Here is a 24,034-nt window from a genome sequence, read left to right as displayed (position 1 = left end):
TTTAGAAGGTGGGATTATAGGCATGTGCCACCACGCCCGGCCAATTTTGTATTTTTAGTAAAGACAGGGTTTCTCCATGTCGGTCAGGCTGGTCTCGAACTCCCGACCTCAGGTGATCCACCCGCCTCGGCCTCCCAAAGTGCTGGGATTACGGGCATGAGCCACCACGCCTGGCCAGGAAGATTTTATTTTAATGATCAGCAAAGGCCTAAAAGTCCATGACCATTCACAAGTGTCATTTCCATATGGTAGATTTCCAGCACATGTTAGGAAAGAAAAAAAATGAACAGCTTTGTGTTTTACTAAAGAACAAGTAAAATCCTATTTTATTCAATATTTCAATAGTTTATGTTTGCATATCACTGTGGTGACTAATGTGATTTCATAATCACTAGTATTTCATTTGATTAGCCCCACCCAATCATACCTCCCATCCTGCAAATGAAAAAAGTTAAGTATGGAGGGCACAAACTCTTGTCTAAACTCATATGGCTCATAAGTAATAATGAAATTGGCCGGGTGCAGTAGCTCACACCTATAATCCCAACACTTTGGGAGGCTGATGTGGGAGGATCACTTGAGTCCAGGAGTTCAAGATCAACCTAGGCAATATAGGGGATCCTGTCTCTAAACTTTAAAATTTTAATTTTTTTTTTTTTGAGATGGAGTCTCGCTCTGTCACCCAGGCTAGAGTGCAGTCGCACAATCTCGGCTCACTGCAACCTCCACCTTCCGGTTTCAAGCAATTTTCCTGTCTCAGCCTCCCCAAATAGCTGGGATTACAGATGTGCACCACCACGCCCAACTAAAAAAAAAAAAATTTTTTTCTTAAATTAGCCAAGCATGGTGGCACACACCTAGTCCTAGTCCCAGCTACTAGTCCCAGCTAGTAGTGCCCAGGGAGACTGAGGCAGGGGATTGCTTGAGCCTGTGAAGTTGAGTCTACAGTGAGCTGTGATCTTGCCACTGCACTCCAGCCTGGGCGACAGCACATAATAGTAATAGTAATACAATATAATAACAATAATAATAATAATGGAATTTCTCAGTATTAAAGTCCAAATGCGTGCCACCACATATACTGAGAACTGTCAAAACTGAAAACTCAGGCCAGGTGTGGTGACTCACACCTGTAATCCCTGCACTTTGGGAGGCTGCTGAGGCAGGAGGATTGCTTGAAGCCAGGAGCTTGAGACCAGCCTGCGCAACACAGCAAGAACCCTGTCTCCAAAAAAAAAAAAAAAAAAGGAACGAACAAGAACAGTAACAGCATAGCATCTGCAGACAGAGAAGCCGCAGCAAATCAGTGGAGGCCAGGATTGAGACCTTCCCCGTTTGGGGTTTTGGTAGACAAGAAGGACGGTGACCCAGACACTGAAAAATACCAGCATGCTGAACTTAAGGATTGGATTGTTGAAAATGTTAGGCAAGCTCCTGGCCAGGAAAAGCCACACTGAAGCTCCCATGAGCCAAGGAACTCAGGATTCACAGAACGCTCAATAACCAAATGGTGGTTTTATGTGAAGATGACATATTCAGGCTCAGATTATGTATCTACATGCATGAAGGCTGTAGTCATTCCCCATGAAATTCCTCCCACTTCAGCCTCCCAAAGTGTTGGAATTACAGAGTCACTTAGATCAGGGAACTGACAGCAATGACGGAATTAGGTACCCCTGATACCAACCAGTGCCTTATCTGTCTCTTGCGTGGTTACCTGGAAGGTCAGAACTACAGTGATCATTTTGTCCAAACTATGCAAACAAGTAAACATAACTCCAAATGTGTGGTTTTTGTGATTTTTTTGAGACAGGGTCTAGCTCTGTTGCCCAGGCTAGAGTACAGTGGCACCATCACAGGTCACCACAGTCTCAGGTTGAAGCCATCCTCCTGCCTCAGCCTCCTGAGAAGCTGGGACTATGTCACCATGTCCAGCTAATTTTTTATCTTTATTTATTTATTTATTTATTTATTTCTGAAACAGAGTTTCACTCTGTTGCCCAGGCTAGAGTACAGTGACGCAATCTCAGCTCACTGCAACCTCCTCCTCCCAGATTCAAGCGATTCTCGTGCCTCAGCCACCCAAGCAGCTGGGATTACAGGTGTGCCCCTTAGCTGCTATTATAATATCATTGTGTATTTTTTTTTCTTTTAATCGATACTATTATTGGATATTTGGCGATGTGAACACTTGCATCCGTAATTAAACCCCTAGATAATGGTTAATACTTTGTGAGTATTTTTTTTTTTTTTTTTTTTGATGACTGCGAGTCTCGTCTCAGTCGCCTCGGCCAGTATTTTGCTGTTGCGAGTAGCGAGTGCGGCCTGGATGCCTCGAGCTTGGGCAAGCCTCTCGCCGGTGCCGGGTTTCCCAAAGCATTCGCCTCTTCTGTCTCAGGCCTCCCGCGTAGTCTCTGGGGCGACTATCAGGCGCTCCCGCACATGATTTGCCCGATAAAATTTAGAATTTCCTTCGCCCGGCTATTTTTTTTTGTATTTTTAGTAAGACGGGGTTTCACCATGTTAGCCAGGATGGTCCCTCGATTCCTGACCTTCGTGATCTGCCCGTCTCGGCCTCCCAAAGTGCTGGGATTACAGGCTTTGAGCCACCGCGCCGGTCCTAAAAATATTTTTAATAGAGATTAGGTTTCACCATGTTGGCAGGTTAGTTTCCAACTCCTGGCCTCAAGATAGAATCCACCCACCTTACCTCCTAAGGGCTGAGATTACGGGCATGAGATACTGCACCCCGCCAATTTTTTTAATTTTTTTGTAGAGACGAGTCTCACTACATTGCCCACACGGTCTCCAATTCCTGGACTCAAGCAATCCTCCCACCTCAGTCTCCCAAAGTGCCAGGATACAGGCATGACATGCACCCAGCTCAAATGTGATATTCCAAAGGATACCAGGTGCCTGTGTGGGATGACCAATGAAGGTAAAGGGACAATGGAGTAACAGGGTGAAGGGCAATGAACAGGACACATCTGAGAGCCTGGTTATTGGCCTTGACTATGGGAGTGTGTTGATGCTTCACAAAGACCCCAAAGACCCCCACAAAGAGGTCACAGAACACGAGGCCCAAATGGTCATTATAAACCAGGAAGGTGGCCACACTGCGGTAGCAATCTCACTTACAGTTTGAGTCTTGATGCTTTGTCCATGGTGTTCACTGTCTGCTCTAATAGAAACAAGAGGATTGCATTTTGTGAGTTTCAGCAATTTAGAACCAACATCACATCTGCAACCTGGAAGCACTTGTTTCCCCCCTTCTCTACCTGTTACACACAAGCTACAAGAAGGGTTGATATGAGAGTTTTCAAGTTACACTGTCTCCTCTATAATGAGAAAAATGAAAATGTTTCTACTTTAAAAAAAAATTTAGAGATCAGCTGTCTTCTCCCAGGCTGGAATGCACTGGCACAATCTGGCTCACTGTAACCTCAAAACCTTAGCCTTGAGATCTTCCGCCTCAGCTCGAGTAGCTAGACTACAGGTGAAACACCATGTCTTAGCTAATTAAAAAATTTTTTTAGAAATGGATCTCGCTATGTTGCCCAGGCTGGCTGACTCTTGGCCTTTCAAAGTTCTGTAGGGACACTCTAGAAAACTTATCAGATAAATTTCCCTTCCACTTTTCAGCACATGGATGGGACTGGAGGCTATCCTAAGTGCGATAACAAAAAGAGAAAGTCAAAAACTGCATCTCTTACATATAGTGGAGCTAAACAATGGTAAACATGGCATAAGAGTGGAAATAATAGACACTGGAGATGCCAATAGGTTGAAGAGAGAGGGATGAGGCATGAATATTACCTATTGGATACAATATTACACTCTGGGTGAATGGGTGCACTAAAAGCAGACTTCGCCCTATGAATATATCCATCGTACCACAAGTGCATTTTAACCATAATCTACAAAAATGAAAATGAAAAGCTAAAAACATGCTTAAACCTAAAAACAACAACCAACCAACAAAAGAAACCATTTTTCCACAGTAAGAATGCAGTTTACTGAACACGTCCCTCATAGACGTGATTGGTCTGAAAAGAAGTCCCTGTGGCCCAGGTTAGGGTTGCAATTTACACCAGAGCAAGTGTCTCCGGGTGTCTACGGAATTCTTTTTTCTTTCTTTCTTCCTTTTTTTTTTTTTTTTCTTGGATGGGTTCTGCCATGTTGCCCAGACTGAACTCAAACTCCTGAAGACACATGATCACCCGCCTCAGCCCCCCCCCCAACTCCCCCACCCCACCCCACCACGCAGTAGCTGGGACTACAGGTGTGCGCCACCAAGCCCTGGCTTGGGGTTCCCTTTCTGAAGTGCCAAATGTGTGGAGGTGGGGAAAAGAAAGGTGGACGCCTCAACGCTGTTATAGTCAAAGATTAAAATACACCCACACTTTTTATTACACATGATGGAGTAACCGTCTGTTTATAAACAAGGGTCACTATTCCACGAGAGGCCTTACAACATTATGCCAAGCCCCTGGTACCTGGAGGACATCAGACTCTCCCGTTCCTGTGAGGCCTTGACTAGACGACCACTTGCTCTGGACTTGCTCCTCGAGGGGTCGCTCCATCTGGAAACTGAGACTGGAATTCCTGCGCATCCCTGTCCCCGCATCCAGAAACACTGCAGGAAGACTTCCGTGTCCGACCCGAGATCCGGAACAATTTCTGCTTCAACACAATTGTCCACGGAGGGCACCAGTTCCGTCCCACCGGCGGAAGCGAGATCTGCCTAGCTACTAGACCAGCCGCCTAGCTGTCATTTGGACAAAAGGGGGCGGGGCTGTATTAACTGTCCAATCAGGGGCGCCGCCGGAAAGAGGGGTACGACTACCCTTCGCGAATGCGTGTTACGTCACTATGCGATCGGGTTGTGCTCAGCTTTTGGTCTCCTGGCACCTTGACGCGTCAGGTTGCTGTCCCCCTGCATCGGATGCGCTGTACAGTGCGCTGGCTCCGTGAACCGTAGGGACAACACCGGGATACCCCCGAGGCCGGAAAATGGTGAGTGTGCAGGGCCGGCCTAGTTGGAACCGGACGTGGTCGCGGGACCCGGGCCTCCCCACAGTCACCTCCGGCCGCAGTGTGGGGCTGGGCTGGCAGCTGGGACGCCAAGAGTCCGGTCCCGTCCCTGCGCGGCGACTGCGGTCCCAGCCCCGGAGCCCTCTCTGGGCAGCTCCGCGCCCGCAGCCCCAAGTCTTTCCCAGATTGTGCAGGGACCACGGAAGGGTCATGGGGAGAATCCCGCCTTGTGTGTTTGGTTTGAATGGGAGGAGCTGCAGTCTGTAGGGTCTGCAGTCCCTTCTTTATTCCCAACGGTGGTTTCCCCCTGAGTCTTCCAAAGATGTTGGAAGCAGAGTCTCAAATCCACTACCCTGTCCCCCTAGCTCCTCCCACGGCGGGCCATTAATCCCTAGATTTCCAGATCCCTCCCCGTGTTCCCAAACGCCTACTTCTCCTCTCCAGTGGAAAACATCGTCACCAACTCATTGTCCTGTGTGGTGCATTTCAAACACACGCAGTATTTTAATAATCTTTTTTCCAATTGATGCCTCTTTTAAAAGATTTCTTGTTTGTGGATATTTTACATCAGAGAAAAAAAAATCAGAAAAATTATTCACTTGGAACTACTCTGCATAAAATGCTGTGCCCCTCATTCTGGTATCTTTCCAGGGCACAGACATCCTATGGGAACTCCTTTGGGCTGAGGTTCCTTTTTGTAAACTTTCCTGGGTGATCTATGTTTTCAGCACAGTTTCAGATTGGCACTGTCCTGCCTTGGGTTTATGACCTTGAAAAGATTTATTCATTTGAATGTCATTTTTCCAATAAATATAAAATATATGTTATCAGAATAACTTGAGAGATAGTACCAAATATTTCCAAAGAGGCAAAAAGTGAATGAATCTCAGAAAACAAAAAAATCTCAGTGTTACATTTATTAAAAATTCTTTGTTCTTCCCCTGAGCACATGGAATATGTTTCTGAGGTCTGTTCTTTTAGTTTGATGATTTCAGATGGTATTCCAGGACTTAAACTTGCAACACCTAGAAGCATTCCGATATAAGTAATACTTTGGTAAACTATTTCTTGCCATGGAAATAATTGACTGACATTATCATTTTCTTTCTTTCTTTCTTTTTTAACAGATGGGGTCTGGCTGTTGCTCAGGCTGGTCTTGAACTCCTGGGCTCAAGCGATTCTCCAGCCTCAGCATCCCAAAGTGCTAGGATTCCAGGCAGGAGCCACTATGCCCTGCCCGACATTCTCATTTTCTGAAAGCAATAGTGGGTTTTCTTGTTAAATGCCTTAAAATTTTCTTCCTTCCTTCCTTCCTTCCTTCCTTCCTTCCTTCCTTCCTTCCTTCCTTCCTTCCCAGAGTTTAGCTTTGTCACCAGGCTGGAGTGCAGTGACACGATCTCCGTTCACTGCAACCTCCACCTACCGGGTTCAAGTGATTCTCCTGCCTCAGCCTCCCTAGTAGCTGGGATTACAGGCACGCGCTACCACGCCCAGCTAATTTTTTTTTTTTTTTCCTGTAGAGATGGTGTTTCACTGTGTTACCCAGGATGGTCTCGATCTCCTGACCTCGTGATCCACCCGCCTCAGCCTCCGAAAGTGCTGGGATTACAGGCGTGAGCCACCACGCCTGGCCTCTTGCTTCCTTTATACATAAACACTGTGTTTAAGTAATTCTGCTGGATTTTTTTTTTTTTTAAAGCCCAAGTCTCTGTTGCCCAGGCTGGAGTGCAGTGGCACAATTTTGGCTTACTGCAACCTCTGTACTTGGAAGCTGAGGACCCACAGGCAGATGCTGTTAGGGGAAGAGGGGAGGATGTCAGAGGTTTTAATTGTGGTTTCCTTGGGTATGTTTTTAGACATTACATTTGAGTTTCACATCTGGAATGTAGGTGCACTGAGTGTAATTGGTGCATATTGACAGCGATTCTCCTGCCTCAGCCTCCCTAGTAGCTGGGATTACAGGCACATGCCACCATGCCTGGCTAGTTTTTTTGTATTTTTAGTAGAGACAGGGTTTCACCATGTTGGCCAGTCTGGTCTCAAACTCCTGACCTCAGGTGATCCACCCACCTCGGCCTCCCAAAGTGCTGGGATTACAGGCGTGAGCCATTGTGCCAGGCCCTCTGCTGGATGTTTAAGGAACAATCCTTAAGAATTTAATTAAATTGTCTCATTTAAAATTACTAGTAATGTTCCAGAGCCTTGCAACTGGGGACCAGAGGCCTGAGATAAGTGTTTCCAAGCTAAGTCCACCCTTGAGCCTGCAAAGAAAGATCACTGAAGGCTCAATTGGTTCTTCCTGGGGAGTCTCCCCTACAGGTCTGCCAGCTACTCATGCCCGCCATGGAAGGATCCCTTTGTACTGAGAGAAACTGCAGAGCACTTGGAAGTTGAGGATCCACAGGCAGATGCTGTTAGAGGAAGAGGGAAGGATGTCTGAGGTTTAAACTGTGGTTTCCTTGGGTGTGTTTTTAGACATTACGTTTGAGTTTCACATCTGTAATGTAGGTGTACTGAGTGTAATTGGTGCATATTGACAGTGTCTGTGAAGGTCAGGACTTATGTTTCTAGAGACAGGGTTAATGAATTGAGGAGCTCCTTTGCATCAGAACCTCAATCTCAATCTGGTTGAGAGTTTCCTCACTTGGGAAAATGGAAACCTGGGGAATCTAATGTTTCTTTGCTGCCATAGGAGAGAAAGAGGTATGGAGCTCCCATAGTTCCTTGCTGATCAGGTGCTCCTATCCTGCATTACCAGGTACTGACACACTTTAGGGGTTACATTTTTCTTTTTTATTTTTTTTTGAGACCGAGTCTCACTCTGTTGCCCAGGCTGGAGTGCAGTGGCACGATTTCAGCTCACTGCAACCTCTGACTCCTGGGTTCAAGCAATTCTCCTGCCTCAGCCTCCCAAGTAGCTGGGATTACAGGCGTGTGCCACCATGCCTGGCCAATTTTTTTGTATTTTTAGTAGAGACAGGGTTTCACCATGTTGACCAGGCTGGTCTCGAACTCCTGACCTCAGGTGATCTGCCTGCCTCGGCCTCCCAAAGTGCTAGGATTACAGGTGTGAACCACCACGCCGGACCAAGGTTACATTTTTCAAGCTGGGAGAGTCTGGGTCCAAGCTGGGGAATATGTTTAATTTTTTTGTTTTTTTTTTTTGAGACAGAGTTTTGCTCTTGTTGCGCAGGCTGGAATGCAGTGGCACAATCTTGGCTCACCACAACCTCTGCTTCCCGGGTTCAAGCGATTCTTCTGCCTCAGCCTCTGAGTAGCTGGGATTACAGGCATGCGCCACCACACCCAGCTAATTTTGTATTTTTAGTAGAGATGGGGTTTCTCCATGTTGGTCAGGCCGGTCTTGAACTCCCAACCTAGGCAATCTGCCCACCTCGGCCTCCCAAAGTGCTGGGATTACAGGTGTGAGCCACTGCACCTGGCTTTTTTTTTTTTTTTTTTTTTGGATACAGTGTCTCACTCTATTGCCCAAGCTGGTCTGGAACTCCTGGCCTCAAGCCATCCTCCCACCTCAGTCTCCCATGCTTAACTTTTTTTTTTTTGAGACAGGGTCTCACTCCATCGTCCAGGTTGGAGTGCAGTGGCGTGATCATGGCTCACTGCAACCTCCACCTCCTGGGCTCAAGTGATACTCCTGCCTCCTCTGAGTAGCTGGGACTACATGCGTGCACCACCATCCCCATCTAATTTTCATATTTTCTGTAGAGGTGGGGTTTCGCCATAATGCCCAGGCTGGTCTGGAACTCCTGGGCTCAAGCAGTTCTCCCACCCGGGCCTCCCACAATTTCTTGACATCCAAAGATACTTTTGCTGTCTTAAGGTTTTATATTTTCCTGAATGTAATATACTTGGAGTTATTCAGGATATAGCCTTCTCAGATTGGCTTCCTTCACTGAGCCATATACTTTTAAGGTTCTTCTGTGTCTTCATGGCTTGATACCTGATTTCTCTTACCAATGAACAATATTTCATCGTAAGATTGTACCAGCCAGGCACGCTGGCTCATGCCTGTAATGCCAGCACTTTGGGAGGCCCAGGCGGGTGGATCACAAGGTAAGGAGTTTGAGACCAGCCTGGCCAACATGACGAAACCCCGTCTCTACTAAAAATACAAAAATTAGCCTGGCGTGGTGGCACACACATGTAATCTCAACTACTCAGGAGGCTGAGGCAGGAGAATTGCTTGAACCTGTAAAGTGGAGGTTGCAGTGAGCCAGGCACTCCAGCCTGGACAACAAGAGCAAGACTCCGTCTCAAAGAAAAAAAAAAAGATTGTACCACAGATTGTTTATCCATAAACCTGTTGCATGATGTCTTGGTTAAGTCTTTTTTTTTTTTTGAGATGGAGTCTCACTCTGTCACCCAGGCTGGAGTGCAGTGGCACGCTCTCAGCTCACTGCAACCTCCACCTCCCAAGTTCAAGCAATTCTCCTGCCTCAGCCTCCCAAGTAACTGGGATTACAGGCGTGTGCCACCACGCCTGGCTAATTTTTTGTATTTTTAGTAGAGATGGGGTTTTACTGTGTTAACCAGGATGGTCTCAATCTCCTGACCTCGTGATCCGCCCCCCTCAGCCTCCCAAAGTGCTGGGATTACAGGCATGAGCCACCACGCCCAGTCGGTTAAGTCTTAAATTTGCAGTTATCAAGAAACCTCCCGTAAATATTCATGGGCAGGTTTTTGTGTGAACAGTAGTTTTCAACTCACGTGAGTAAATAGCAAGGAATGTGATTGCATGGTCCACTGGTAAGAGGACGTTTTGTTAGAAACTGTCTATCTTCCAAAGTAGACATACTATTTTCCATTCCCATTGGCAAGGAATGAGGATTCCTGTTGTCTACATCTTTGCTATTCGTTGCCGTTCTTAGCATTTTGAACTTTGTACATTCTAATCAGTGTAAAGTGATATCTCTTCAGTTTTATTTGCAGCTCCCTAATGGCATATAATGTTGAGCATCTCTTCATATGTATATTTGCCATCTGTATATCTTTCATTGGTGAGGTGTGTGTTCAGGTCTTTTGCCCATTTTTCGCTGGTTCGTTTGTCTTATTGTTGTTGAGATTTAAGAGTTGGAATTGGAGGCAGGCATGGTGGCACATGCTTGTCATCCTAGCTACTCCAGAGGCTAAAGCGGGAGGATTGCCTGCACCCAGGATTATAAGCCCAGCATGGGCAACATAATGGATCCTGTCTCAAAAAAACAAAAAGGATGCTAGGCATGGAGGCTCATGTGGGGCCACCCAGGCTACTGGGGAGCAGGGCTGAGGAGTGGTGGGGCCGAGGCTGGGGCTGGAGCTGCCATGGGATCGGGAAAATAAATTAGCCCAATGTGGTGGTACACCCCTATAGTCCCAGCTATTTGGGAGGCTGAGGCATGAGAATCCCTTGAGCCTAAGTGGTGGAGGTTGCAGTGAGCTGAGATCACACCACCGCACTCCAGCCTGGGAGACAGAGTAAGACTGTCTCGAAAAAGAAAAAAAAAAGAGTTCTTTGGATATTTCAGATACTAGTCCTTAATCAGATAAGTGCTTTTGTGAAGATTTGCAAAATCTGTCTGTGCCTTTTATTTTATTCTTTTAACACTTTCTTTCACAGAGTAGGAGTTTTCTTTTTTCTTTTTTTTTTTTTTTTGGAGACAGAGTCTCGCTCTGTCACCCAGGCTGGAGTACAGTGGCGCGATCTCGGTCCACTGCACACTCCGCCTCCCGAGTTCACACCATTCTCCTGCCTCAGACTACAGAGTAGCCAGGACTACAGGCACCCACCACAACGCCCGGCTAATTTTTCTGTAATTTAGTAGAGATGGGGTTTCACCGTGTTAGCCAGGATGGTCTTGATCTCCTGACCTCATGATCCGCCCACCTCGGCCTCCCAAAGTGCTGGGATTATAGGCATGAGCCACTGCACCCGACCAGGAGCTTTTCATTGTAATGAAGTGAAACTTATTTTTTCCTTTCATAGATTGTGCTTTTAGTGGTTTATCTAAAAACTCATCGCCAAAGCCAAGTGGATAGTTTTGCATGTTACATTTACATCTATGATTGATTTGGGCTTAATTTTTGTGAAAGGTGTAAGATTCGTGTATAAATTTTTTGTGGGTGTGTGAGAGTTTAATAGTATAAATTTCACTTAGGCACTGTTTTTTTTGCATTCCAATTTTGATAAGTTCTATTTTCATTTAATTCAAATTTAATTTTCTTTTTTCTTCTTCTTTTTTTTTTTTTGAGATGGCATCTCGCTGTGTCACTCAGGCTGGGGTGCAGTGGTGCAATCTCAGCTCACTGCATCCTCCTCCACCCGGGTTCAAACCATTCTCCTGCCTCGGCCTCCCAAGTAGCTGGAATTACAGGCATGTGCCACCATGCCTGGCTAATTTTGTATTTTAGTAGAGACGGGGTTTCACCATGTTGGCCAGGCTGGTCTCGAACTCCTGACCTTGTGATCCGCCCACTTCGGCCCCCCAAAGTGCTAGGATTACAGGCGTGAGTCACTGCACCCAGCCCAAATTTAATTTTTCTTGAGACTTTTTTGATTCATGTTTAGAACTGTGTTGGGTTTTATTTCCAAATGTTTGATGGTTTTCTAACTATTCTTCTGTTACTGATTTCTAGATTAATACCATGGTGGTCTGAGAGCATGTTTTATATAATTTATATTCTTTGAAAATTGGTAAGGTGTGTTTTTGTACACAACACGGTTTATCATGGTGAATGTTCCACATGAATTTGAGAAGAATGTGTGTTGTTCTGTTGGATGAAGCATTCCATAGATTTTAATTAAACCTAGTTGTTGCCTTTCAACTAAACTATGTCCTCTCTGACTTTCTACCTGCTGGAAGTCTTTTTTTTTTTTTGAGACAGGGTATACCCTGTCACACAGGCTGGAATGCAGTGGCATGATCTCAGCCTACTGCAACCACCACCTCAGCCTCCTGAATAGCTGGAACTACAGATGTGTGCCACAGGCAGGGCTAAATTCTGCCTTTTTTGTTTGTTTTTTGACACGGAGTTTCGCCCTTGTCGCCCAGGCGGGACTGCAGTGGCGAGATCGCAGCACACTGCAACCTCCACCCCCCAGGTTCAAGTGATTCTCCTGCCTTAGCTTCCCAAGTAGCTGGGATTACAGGTGCACACCACCATGCCCGGCTAATTTTTGTATTTTTAGTAGAGATGGGGTTTCACCGTGTTAGCCAGGATGGTCTTGATCTCCTGACCTTGTGATCCACCCGCCTTGGCCTCCCAAAGTGCTGGATTATAGGCGTGAGCCACTGTGCCTGGCCTTTTTTTTTTTCTTTTTTTTTTTTTTGAGATGGAGTCTGCTCTGTTGCCAGGCTGGAGTGCAGGGGTGTGATCTCAGCTCACTGCCACCTCCGCCTCCCAGGTTCAAGCAATTCTCCTGCCTCAGCCTCCCGAGTAGCTGGGGCTACAGGCATAAGTCACCATGCCCAGCTAATTTTTGTATTTTTAGTAGCGACCGGGTTTCACCATGTTGATCAGGATGGTCTCAATCTCTTGACCTCATGATCCATCCACCTAAGTCTCCTAAAGTGCTGGGGATTACAGGTTAAAGCCACCACGCCCAGCCACCTCTCAGTATATTTTTCACGTGTTAGTATCTGAAGCTGCAAGCTACCCATTCCAAGGTTGTGGTGTTTAGTCTTTTTCATGGTTTTGTTTTGTTTGCTTTGTGGAAAATAATGCTCCTACTATTTTTGTTTCAGTCTCCAAGTGCAAGCGTACAGTGAATTCTCTGGTGGCTGGATAAAAATGACTGGGTCTTGGTCAAGTTTAAATTTACAAACTTAAAAAAAGTGGTGGAGTGTATCAATTGATCCTTCATTTGCACATAATTGTTCTCTGTAGTCATCAACACTAATGTTATCTTAATCGATTAGTTTTGTCTTCCTATTCAGTTTGAAGTGGGAACTATTTGACATTTCCTAATTATCAAGGATATGATACTTTTTTTTTCTGTTTTCTTTTTTCTTTTTATTTTTTAGTAAAATGCTATACATGAAATCTTTAGTTATTTTTGGCTGGAGTGCAGTAGTATAGTTTTGGCTCACTGCACCCTTGACTTAGCGGGCTCAAGCAATCCTCCCACCTCAGCCTCCCAAGTAGCTGAGACCACAGGTATGCACCACCATGCCTGGCCAAGTTTTGTATATTTTGTAGAGACAGTGTTTCACCATGTTGCCCAGGCTGGTCTCAAACTCCTGGGCTCTGCCCACCTCAGCCTCCCAAAGTGCTGGGATTATAGACAGGAGCTATCACGCCTGGCCAAAATATTTATTTTCTATTATATGTAAATGTAAATAAACCTTACAGAGAGCACCCAGGCATGCAGATGAACTTGTCAAGAAGGGAGAGTTGCCTGGAGCCAAATTTCTTCCTGCTCAGACCCTAGTCCTGATGACTTAAGAAACCCCCTTCTAACTGTGTGGATCTTTTCATGTATGGTGCACATGAGTGCATGGAAATGAGAGAACCTGGGACAACAGCCCCTAGAGTGTCTGTCTGGGAATCACTTTCTCCTGAAACTGGAGAAAGGAGATTTTATGTTCTCGTTTTTTTTTTTTTGAGACGGAGTCTAGCTCTGTCACACAGGCTGGAGTGCAGTGGCACAATCTGGGCTCACTGCAAGCTCCGCCTCCCGGTTACATGCCATTCTCCTGCCTCAGCCTCCCAAGTAGCTGGGACTACAGGCATCCGCCACCACGCCCGGCTAATTTTGTGTGTGTGTGTTTTTTAGTAGAGACGGGGTTTCACCGTATAAGCCAGGATGGTCTCGATCTCCTGACCTTGTGATCTGCCCGCCTCAGCCTCCCAAAGTGCTGGGATTACAGGCATGAGCCACCGTACCGAGCCCTTTTTTTTTTTTTGAGATGGAGTCTCGCTCTGTTGCCCAGGCTGGACTGCAGTGGTGCAGTCTCAGCTCACTGCAACCTCTGCCTCCCAGGTGCAAGCGATTCTCCTGCCTCTACCTCCCAAGTAGCTGGGATTACATGCATGCACCACCATGCCCAACTAATTTTTGTATTTTTAGTAGAGACGGGGTTTCACCATGTTGATCAGGGTGGTCTCGAACTCCTGACCTCAGGTGATCCACCTGCCTCGGCCTCCCAAAGTGCTGGGATTACAGGCATGAGCCATCCCAACCCAGATTTTATGTTCCTTTGGAGGTATGAAATTACCTGTTAATTTTATATAATCATGGGCAAATTCACCATCAGACCATTGTGGATGTCAGTGAAGTCCCTTGAAAATTGATACTGTCAGCCGGGCGCAGTGGCTCAAGCCTGTAATCCCAGCATTTTGGGAGGCCGAGATGGGCGGATCACGAGGTCAGGAGATCGAGACCATCCTGGCTAACCTGGTGAAACCCCGTGTCTACTAAAAAATACAAAAAACTAGCCGGGCGAGGTGGCGGGCGCCTGTAGTCCCAGCTACTCAGGAGGCTGAGGCAGGAGAATGGCGTGAACCTGGGAGGCGGAGCTTGCAGTGAGCTGAGATCCAGCCACTGCACTCCAGCCTGGGCGGCAGAGCCAGACTCCGTCTCAAAAAAAAAAAAAGAAAATTGATACTGTCAATCTATTCTTCAAAGTCAGCAAAGCCCAGATGACATGATTATGGATCTTCCAGAAAGTGATCTTCTGACATTTTATCTCCGTGTGTATATGTATTTGTGCTACAAATTGGTTGGAAGCAGTTCTGAGGCTCATGGGTATAAGGATTTTGTGAAGGTCTTAGTTGTGAGGGCCCCTTCCTTGTGCCTAAGCTCTGTGTTCCCAGTAACTTCCTAGCCTCATGAAGTGGGACAGAAAGTAAAAGGAAAAACTGAGTCTATGATAAATATTACGCACACAGCCGGGCGCGGTGGCTCACGCCTATAATGCCACCACATGGTGACATGTATATATCGGAAACAAGTTGAAATTAATATATCTCTAAAAGAGTATTTCCATTCAGTCAGCAGAATCTGAGTTCTAATGGCCTCAAATACTTCAGGACGGTATGGGCAGCTAGACCTTGTTACAAGTTGGATTTCCACAAGCCTCCTGGCCTCTCATGTATAACAAAGGGGATAGAAGATTCTCAATGTGTATTTACTTATTAAAACCTCCACCTCATTTAATCCCACATCTTCAGGAACGCTGAATGATTTGGGTAATAAGAAATTACGCTGTGGGCTGGGTGTGGTTATTCATACCTGAAATCACAACACTTTGGGAGGCCGAGGCAGGAGGATCACTTGAGGCCGAGAGTTCAAGATCAACCCGGACAACATAACAAAACCCCATTTCTAACAAAAAAAAAAAAAAATTAAAAATTAGCTGGGTGTGGTGTTGCACATCTGTAGTCCTAACTACTCGTGAAGCTGAGGCAGAAGGATGTCTTGGGGGCCCAGGGATCTGAGGCTACAGTGAGTTATGATTGCTGCACTTGAGCCTGGGTGACAGAGCAAGACTCTGTCTCTTAGAAAACAACAAACACACAAGAAATAAGAATTTATCTCATAAAGTATTGAAGAGATTTATCTCATAAAGTATTGCCTGTAATCCCAGCAATTTGAGAGACCAAGACTGGTGAATCGCTTAAGCTGAGGAGTTTGAGACCAGCCTGGGTAACATGGCAAAACCCCATCTCTACAAAAAATACACACAAAATACTTAGCCAGGTGTAGTGGTGTGTTCCTGTAGTCCCAGTTACTCAGGAGGCTGAGGTTGGAGGATTGCTTGAGCCTGAGAGGTCTAGGCTCCAATGAGCTGTGATTGTACCACTGTACTCCAGCCTAGGTAGCAGAGCAAGACCATGTGTGTCTCAAAAAGGAAGGAAGAAAAAATTGATCTTAAAGTTTGTCTCATTTGTGTAGGATTTCTTTCATTTTTCCAAGTTGAACTAGATACTACCATTAGAGAGCTTATAGTGACCACAGTAAAGATGTAGCCGTAAGTTTATATGTTCAATATGCTGTTAAATTTCTAACAATCGAGTCATACACTAAATGTCTGGAGACCACAAAATCATGTGTGAATTTCTTATGAATTGAGTATACCTCTCATCCTTATCAATCTCACCTATTCTCCTCTACTTATATTGGATGTTTCAGGACTCAGTGGCTTTTGAGGATGTGTCTGTGAGCTTCAGCCAGGAGGAGTGGGCTCTGCTGGCTCCTTCACAGAAGAAACTCTACAGAGATGTGATGCAGGAAACATTCAAGAACCTGGCATCTATAGGTAAGGGTGACATCATTTTTTCTTTCTTTTTTTTGTTTTTTTGAGACAGAGTTTCACTCTTGTTGCCCAGGCTGGAGAGCAATGGCACTATCTCAGCTCACCACAACCTCCATCTCCCAGCTTCAGGCAATTCTCCTGCCTCAGCCTCCCAAGTAGCTGGGATTACAGGCATGTGCCACCACGCCTGGCTAATTTTTCTATTTTTAGTAGAGACGGGATTTCACCATGTTGGTCAGGCTGGTCTTGAACTCCTGACTGCAAGTAATCTGCCCGCCTCAGCCTCCCAAAGTGCTGGGATTACAGGCGTGAGCCACTGTGCCTGGCCTTTTTTTTTTTTTTTGAGATCAAGTCTCGTCCTGTTCCCCAGGGTGGAGTACAGTGGCGGGATCTTGGCTCACTGCAGCCTCTGCTTCCCGGGTTCAGGCGATTCTCCTGCCTCAGCCTCTCGAGTACCTGGGATTACAGGTGCCTACCACCATGCCCAGCTAATTTTTGTATTTTTAGTAGAGACAGGGTTTCACCGTGTTGGCCAGGCTGGTCTTGAACTGCTGACCTCAAGTGATCCTCCCACCTCAGCCTCCCAAAGTGTGGGGATTACAGTCATGAGCCACCGCACCCCAGTGACATCATTTTTTCTTTTTTTTTCTTTTTTCCGAGACAGAGTCTTGCTCTGTCGCCCAGGCTGGAGTGCAGTGGCATGGTCTTGGCTCACTGCAAGCTTCACTTCCCAGGTTCATGCCATTCTCCTGCCTCAGCCTCCCAAGTAGCTGGGACTACAGGCGCCCGCCACCACGCCCGACTAATTTTTTGTATTTTAGTAGAGACGGGGTTTCACTGTGTTAGCCAGGATGGTCTCAATCTCCTGACCTCGTGAGCCGCCCGCCTCAGCCTCCCAAAGTGCTGGGATTACAGGCGTGAGCCACCGCGCCTGGCCGACATCATTTTTTCATATAGTCAATTAGAGAACTAGCATTTCTTGCTCATAATCACTGTTCCGAGATTTGGAATCTAAAAAGGGAATACTTCTGTAAATAAACAAAGCATGGTTACAGCTCATTGTGAACCTATAATAATATTTGTATCATTTTTAATACTTTATCATGATTATTCTTGATCTACATTTTAGGGGAAAAATGGGAAGACCAGAATGTTGAAGATCAACACAAAAACCAGGGGAGAAATCTAAGGTGAGTTGTACTCACAAGAAATAGCAGTGTTCCTTGAAAGAATCTTAAAAATATTATGGCCAGGCGCCGTGGCTCACGCCTGTAATCTCAGCACTTTGGGAGGCTGCAGTGAGTAGATCACGAGGTCAGGAGTTCAAGACCAGCCTGGTCAACATGGTGAAACCCTGTCTCTACTAAAAATACAAAAAAGTTAGCCAGTTGTGGTGGTGGGCGCCTATAATCCCAGCTACTCGGGAGGCTGAGGCAGAGAATTACCTGAACCCAGGAGGTAGAGGTTGCAGTGAGCCGAGATCATGCCACTGCACTCCAGCCTGCGCAACAGAGTGAGACTCCATCTCAAGGAAAAAAAAAAAGTTGTGACACTTTTAAAGCAAGAAACAAGTGCAGCTCCAAATTTATTTATTTATTTGTTTATTTATTTATTTTTTTAATTTTTTTCTCGAGATGAGGTTTTGCTCTGTCACTCAGGCTGGAGTGCAGTGGCATGATCTTTGCTCACTGCAACCTCCGCCTCCCAGGATCAAGTGATTTTCCTGCCTCAGCCTCCTGAGTAGCTGGGATTACAAGCACGTGCCACCACACTCGGCTAATTTTTGTTTTTTTGTTTTGTTTTGTTTTGTTTGAGACAGAGTCTTGCTGTCTCCCAGGCTGGAGTGCAGTGGCGCAATTTCGGCTCACTGCAAGCTCTGCCTCCCAGGTTCACGCCATTCTCCTGCCTCAGCCTCCCAAGTAGCTGGGACTACAGGCACCCGCCACCATGCCTGGCTAATTTTTTGTATTTTTAGTAGAGATGGGATTTCACCATGTTAGCCAGGATGGTCTCAATCTCCTGACCTCATGATCCGCCCACCTCGGCCTCCCAAAGTGCTGGGATTACAGGCGTGAGCCACTGTGCCCGGCCTAATTTTTGTATTTTTAGTAGAGACAGGTTTTTGCCATGTTGGCCAGGCTGGTCTCAAACTCCTGACCTCAGATGATCTATCCACCTCAGCCTTCCAAAGTGCTGGGATTACAGGCCTGAGCCACTGGGCCCCAAATTTATTTATTATCAGAAAATGTTTACCAAAAATGTTTTCGCAAGTGACACAGATGTCCACTGGTTGAAAAATATTATACTTGGGCCGGGCACTGTGCCTCACGCTTATAATCCCAGCACTTTGGGAAGGTAAGGTGGGCGGATCAGCAGAGGTGAGGAGATCAAGACCAGCCTGGCGAACATAGTGAAAACCTGTCTCTACTAGAAATACAAAAACTAGCCAGGCGTGGTGGTGCACACCTGTAATCCCAGCTACTCAAGAGGCTGAGGCAGGAGAATCACTTGAATCTGGGAGGCAGAGGTTACAGTGAGCCCAGATCACACCACGCACTCCAGCCTGGGCAAGAGAGAGACTCCATCCTCCATCTCAAAAAAAAAAAAAAGAAGAAAGAAAGAAAGAAAAATATTGTACTTGGGAACAATTTTTTTTGTTTGTTTGTTTTGTGAGACAGTCTCTCACTCTGTCACCCAGGCTGGAGTGCAGTAGTATGATCTTGGCTCACTACTCCACCCCCTGGGTTCAAGCAGTTCTTTTGCCTCAGCCTCCCGAGTAGCTGGGATTATAGGCACATACCACCACACCGGGTGATTTTTGTATTTTTTAGTAGAGATGGGGTTTCACCGTGTTGGCCAGGCTGGTCTCAAACTCCTGACCCCAAGTGATCCACCCACCTCAGCCTCCCAAAGTGCTGGGATTACAGGCGTGAGCCACCGTGCCCAGCCTTGGAAACAGTATTTTAAAGCCTCACATATAACTTCAGGAAGCCAAGGTGAGCAGATCATTTGAACTCAGGAGTTTGAAACCAGCCTGGGCGACAAGACGAGACCCTATCTCTACAAGAAATAGAAAATTCAGTCAGTCATGGGGGTGCACGCCTGTAGTTCCAGCTACATGGGAGGCTGAGGTGGGAGGATTGATTGAGCCTGGGAGTTCAAGGCTGCAGTAAGCCATGATTGCATTACTGTACTCCAGTCTGGACAACAGAGTGAGACTCTGTCTCAAAACGAAACAAAAAAAAAAACCCCATACATCAGTACTATTGTTCTGATAATAGCTATCAGTGACACAGGCCCTCTTGCTGAACATTGAGTATATTCATTTTTAAACAAGTCAGACAGGGCAGAAAACTATTTCCCTGAAAATGATAAAAATTTAGTTCTGCTGCCAGGTGCAGTGGCTCACGCCTGTAATCCCAGCACTTTGGGAGGTCAAGGCGGGCAGATCACTTGAGGTCAGGAGTTCAAGACCAGCCTGACCAACATGGCAAAACTCTATCTCTACTAAAAATACAAAATTAGCAGGGTGTGATGGCGCATGCCTGTAATCCCAGCTACTTGGGAGGCCGAGGTAGGAGAATCGCTTAAAGCTGGGAGGTGGAGGTTGCAGTGAGCTGAGATCGTGCTATTGCACTCCAGCCTGAGGAACAAGAGCGAAACTCCATCTCAAAAAAAAAAAAAAAAGAAATTTAGTTCTGCTACCTGATGATAAATATAAAATCATTAATACACAACCAGTATTACTGTGCTTCTAATTTTTTACAGAAGCCATATGGGAGAGAGACTCTGTGAAGGTAAAGAAGGTAGTCAACGTGCAGAAACCTTCAGTCCCAATCTCAGTGTGAGGAAGAACACTGCTGGAGTAAAACCATATGAATGTACTGTCTGTGGAAAAGTCTTCATGCGTCGTTCATCCCTTACTAGACACATGAGGTCTCACACTGGATATGAGCTATTTGAGAAGCCATATAAATGTAAGGAATGTGGGAAAGCCTTTAGTTATCTCAAATCCTTTCAAAGACATGAAAGGAGTCACACTGGAGAAAAACCCTATAAATGTAAACAATGTGGAAAAACCTTCATATATCACCAACCCTTTCAAACACATGAGCGGACGCACATTGGAGAAAAACCCTATGAATGTAAGCAATGTGGAAAAGCTCTTAGTTGTCCCAGTTCACTTCGAATTCATGAAAGGATTCACACTGGAGAAAAGCCCTATGAATGTAAAAAATGTGGGAAAGCCTTCAGTTGTCCCAGTTCTATTCGAATACACGAAAGAACTCACACTGGAGAGAAACCCTACGCATGTAAGGAATGTGGGAAAGCCTTCATTTCCCACACAAGTGTTCTAACACACATGATAACACACAACGGCGATAGACCTTATAAATGCAAGGAATGTGGGAAGGCATTCATTTTTCCCAGTTTTTTACGAGTACACGAAAGAATTCACACTGGAGAGAAACCCTATAAATGTAAACAATGTGGTAAAGCCTTCAGATGTTCCACCTCCATTCAAATTCATGAAAGAACTCATACTGGAGAGAAGCCCTATAAATGTAAAGAATGTGGGAAGTCTTTCAGTGCACGCCCAGCCTTTCGAGTACACCTGAGAGTGCACACTGGAGAGAAACCCTATAAGTGTAAAGAATGTGGGAAAGCCTTCAGTCGGACCAGTTACTTTCGAATACATGAAAGGACTCACACTGGAGAAAAACCCTACGAATGTAAAAAATGTGGGAAAACCTTCAATTATCCTCTAGATTTGCAAATCCATGAGAGAAATCACACTGGAGAAAAACCCTATGAGTGTAAGGAATGTGCAAAAGCCTTCATTTCTCTCGAGAACTTTCGAAGACACATGATTACCCACACTGGAGACGGACCTTATAAATGTAGGGACTGTGGGAAGGCCTTCATTTTTCCTAGTGCATTACGAACACATGAGCGGACTCACACTGGAGAGAAACCCTATGAATGTAAACAATGTGGAAAAGCCTTTAGTTGTTCTAGTTACATTCAGATACATGAAAGAACTCACACTGGGGAGAAACCTTATGAATGTAAGGAATGCGGGAAGGCCTTTATTTATCCCACAAGCTTTCAAGGACACATGAGAATGCATACTGGAGAGAAACCCTATAAATGTAAAGAATGTGGGAAGGCCTTTAGTCTTCACAGTTCCTTTCAAAGACATGAAAGAATTCACAGTTGTGAGAAACCTGTTGAATGTAAGCAATGTGGAAAAGCCTTCAGTTTGTCCACATCCTTACAAAAGCATATGAGAATGCACACTCGATAGAAACTCTATAAATGGGAGAAATAGGGGAAAGTTTTCAATTCTAACAGATACTTTCAAAGTTGTGAAAATTCCCAGTGAAGAGAGAAATCCTACCAGTGTAATATAGAAAGCAAGATGCAAGATAATTCATGTATAGTCAGGTACCATGTAATCATGTTTCAGTGAGCAATGGACCATATACAGGTTGGTGGCCCCATAAGATTATATAATACCTAAAACATTTCTATCAACTGCAATTTAGTAGCGGTAGAAACACCATAGTGCAGCACATTATTTAAGTGTTCATGGTGCTGGTGTAAACCTATTGCATTTTCAGTTGCATAAAAGTACAACACAGCTGGGCATGTTGGCTCACACCTGTAATCCCAACACTGGGAGACTAAGGCGGTAGGATTGCTTGATGCCAGGAGTTTGTGACTGCGCTGGTCAACATAGTGAGACCCCGTCTCTACAAAAACTAAAAACATTTTCTAAGTGTGGAAGCACACCCTGTAGTCCCATCTACTTGGGAGGCTGAGGCAGGAGGACTGCTTGAGCACGGGAGTTCAAGGCTACAGTGAACCAAGATCAAGCAGTGGCAGCCCAGCATGGGTGACAGAGTGATACTCTGTATCAAAGATTAAAAAAAGTAAATTGGCTGGGCACAGTGGCTCATACCTGTAATCCCAGCACTTTGGGAAGCTGAGGTGGGAGGATCAGTTGAGGTCAGGAGTTCAAGACCGGCCTGGTCAACATGATGAAACCCTGTCTCCATTAGAAATACAAAAATTAGCTGGGTGTGGTGGTGCACCTGTAGTCCCAACAACTTGAGAGGCTGAGACAGGAGAATCGCTTGAACCTGGGAGGTGGAGGTTGCAGTGAGCCAAGATCTGCCACTATAGTCCAGCCTGGGTGACAAAGCGAGAGACTGTCTCAAAAAAAAAAAAAAAAAAATTACAGCACATATAATTATGTGCAATATATACTTGATAATAAATGGCTACATTACTGGTTTATATATCTACAATACTGTTTTAAAATGTATTCGTATTTATTTTTTTAACAGTAAGACAGTCTCAGGCAGGTCCTTCAGGAGATATTCCAGAAAAAAGGCACTGTTACGATAGGCGATGATGGCTCCATGTGCAGGACTGCCCCTGAACGTATTCCAGCGGGACAAAACGTGAAGGCGGAAGACAATATTGATGATCCTCACCCCGGGTAGTCCTACACTAATGTGTGTTTGTGTCTTAGTCTTTAACAAAAATAATATTAAAAGTAAAAAAGAATTAATAGAAAAAGCTTATAGAATATGGACATAAAATATTTTGTACAGCTGTACAATGTGTTTTAAGCTAAATTATTACGTCAAAGGTTTTAAAAATAAGTTTATAAAGAAAATAATGTACAGTAAGTTAAGGTTTATTTATTATTGAGGAAAAAATGTTTTTATGAATGTAGTGTAGTCTATGTACAGTGTTTATAAATTCTCCATTACTGTACAGTAACATCCCAGGCCTTCCCATTCACTCACCACTCGCTGACTCATCCAGGGCAACTTCTAGTCCTGCAAGCTGTGTTCATGGCAAGCGTCCTATGCAGGTGCATCTTTTTTTATCTTTTATACTGCATGTTTACTGTGTGTATTTTCTATGTTTAGACTCATAAATACTTAACATTTTGTTACAATTTTCTGCAGTGTTCAGTACAATAATACGCTGTATGGTTTATAGCCCAGTAGCAATAGACTGTACCATATAGTCTAGATGTGTTGTAGCTATACCATCTAGATTTGTGTAAGTTCACTTTGTGATGTTTGTACTATAAGGAAATCACCTAACAACACGTTTCTCAGAACATATACCCATGATTAAGCAACTTCTGACTGTATAATGCTCCAGAAAATTCACACCATGATATAAATTCATCACACATGATATAAAAGTTAAGGCTGGGCACGGTGGCTTATGCCTGTAATCCCAGCACTTTGGGAGACCAAGGCAGGCAGATCACCTGAGGTCAGGAGTTTGAGACCAGCCTGGCCAAGATGGTGAAACCCCATCTCTACTGAAAATACAAAAATTAGCTGGGTGTGGTGGCGGGTGCCTGTAATTCCAGCTACTTGGGAGGCTGAGGCAGGAGAATCATTTGAACCTGGGAGGCGGAGACTACAGTAAGCTGAGATTGTGCCACTACACTCCAGCCTTGGCAACAGAGCAAGACTCCATCCCACACACCAAAAACTTAAAAAAATTTTTTTTATCACTGGCTTATTCTTCAAGTACATCTCTGGACATCAATTATAACATTATTTTTCCAAGAAATCCTGGAAGTGAGATAATTCTGTAAGTACTCTTTAAGCAGTAGTCAAAAGTTTAAAAGGTTGTATTTTCTCATTAAATCAGTTAGTAAAACTTTTCTCTTTTGATGTCTTGATTCATGAGTAAATTGAAGTTTT

The 24,034-nt window shown here is 45.0% G+C and overlaps 2 protein-coding genes across 3 annotated transcripts in view; one reads left to right on the top strand and one right to left on the bottom strand.

Annotated features, from left to right (window-relative positions):
- Positions 1–4,757, bottom strand: part of ZNF490 (zinc finger protein 490) — a 48,010-nt gene extending 43,253 nt beyond the window's left edge. For both annotated transcript variants that reach the window (XM_017888521.1, XM_017888522.1), the window contains exon 1: positions 4,497–4,757. In XM_017888521.1, the coding sequence (XP_017744010.1) occupies positions 4,497–4,613 (117 nt within the window). In that variant the 5' untranslated portion in view covers positions 4,614–4,757. The remainder of the gene's footprint in view (positions 1–4,496) is intronic.
- Positions 4,758–4,848: 91 nt separating this feature from the next.
- Positions 4,849–22,166, top strand: ZNF791 (zinc finger protein 791). The gene is made up of 4 exons (XM_017888437.1): positions 4,849–5,016; positions 16,166–16,292; positions 17,419–17,479; positions 20,058–22,166. Exons 1-4 carry the CDS (start codon positions 5,014–5,016, stop codon positions 21,595–21,597), a joined length of 1,731 nt encoding a protein of 576 aa, XP_017743926.1. The 5' UTR covers positions 4,849–5,013; the 3' UTR covers positions 21,598–22,166.
- Positions 22,167–24,034: the final 1,868 nt, after the last annotated feature.

This window comes from Rhinopithecus bieti, unplaced genomic scaffold (genome assembly GCF_001698545.2).
Source record: "Rhinopithecus bieti isolate Rb0 unplaced genomic scaffold, ASM169854v2 scaffold_15296, whole genome shotgun sequence".
NCBI classification, from domain to species: Eukaryota; Metazoa; Chordata; class Mammalia; order Primates; family Cercopithecidae; genus Rhinopithecus; species Rhinopithecus bieti.
The sequence above is the reverse complement of the archived record's forward strand: the minus strand, read 5'-3'. Positions and strand labels throughout refer to the sequence as shown.

Excerpts from the sequence above, each read along its gene's own strand:
- ZNF791 (XM_017888437.1), top strand. Across the intron at positions 16,293-17,418 it reads CAAGAACCTGGCATCTATAG|GGGAAAAATGGGAAGACCAG; the intron begins GTAAGGGTGACA and ends TCTACATTTTAG. Across the intron at positions 17,480-20,057 it reads AACCAGGGGAGAAATCTAAG|AAGCCATATGGGAGAGAGAC; the intron begins GTGAGTTGTACT and ends AATTTTTTACAG.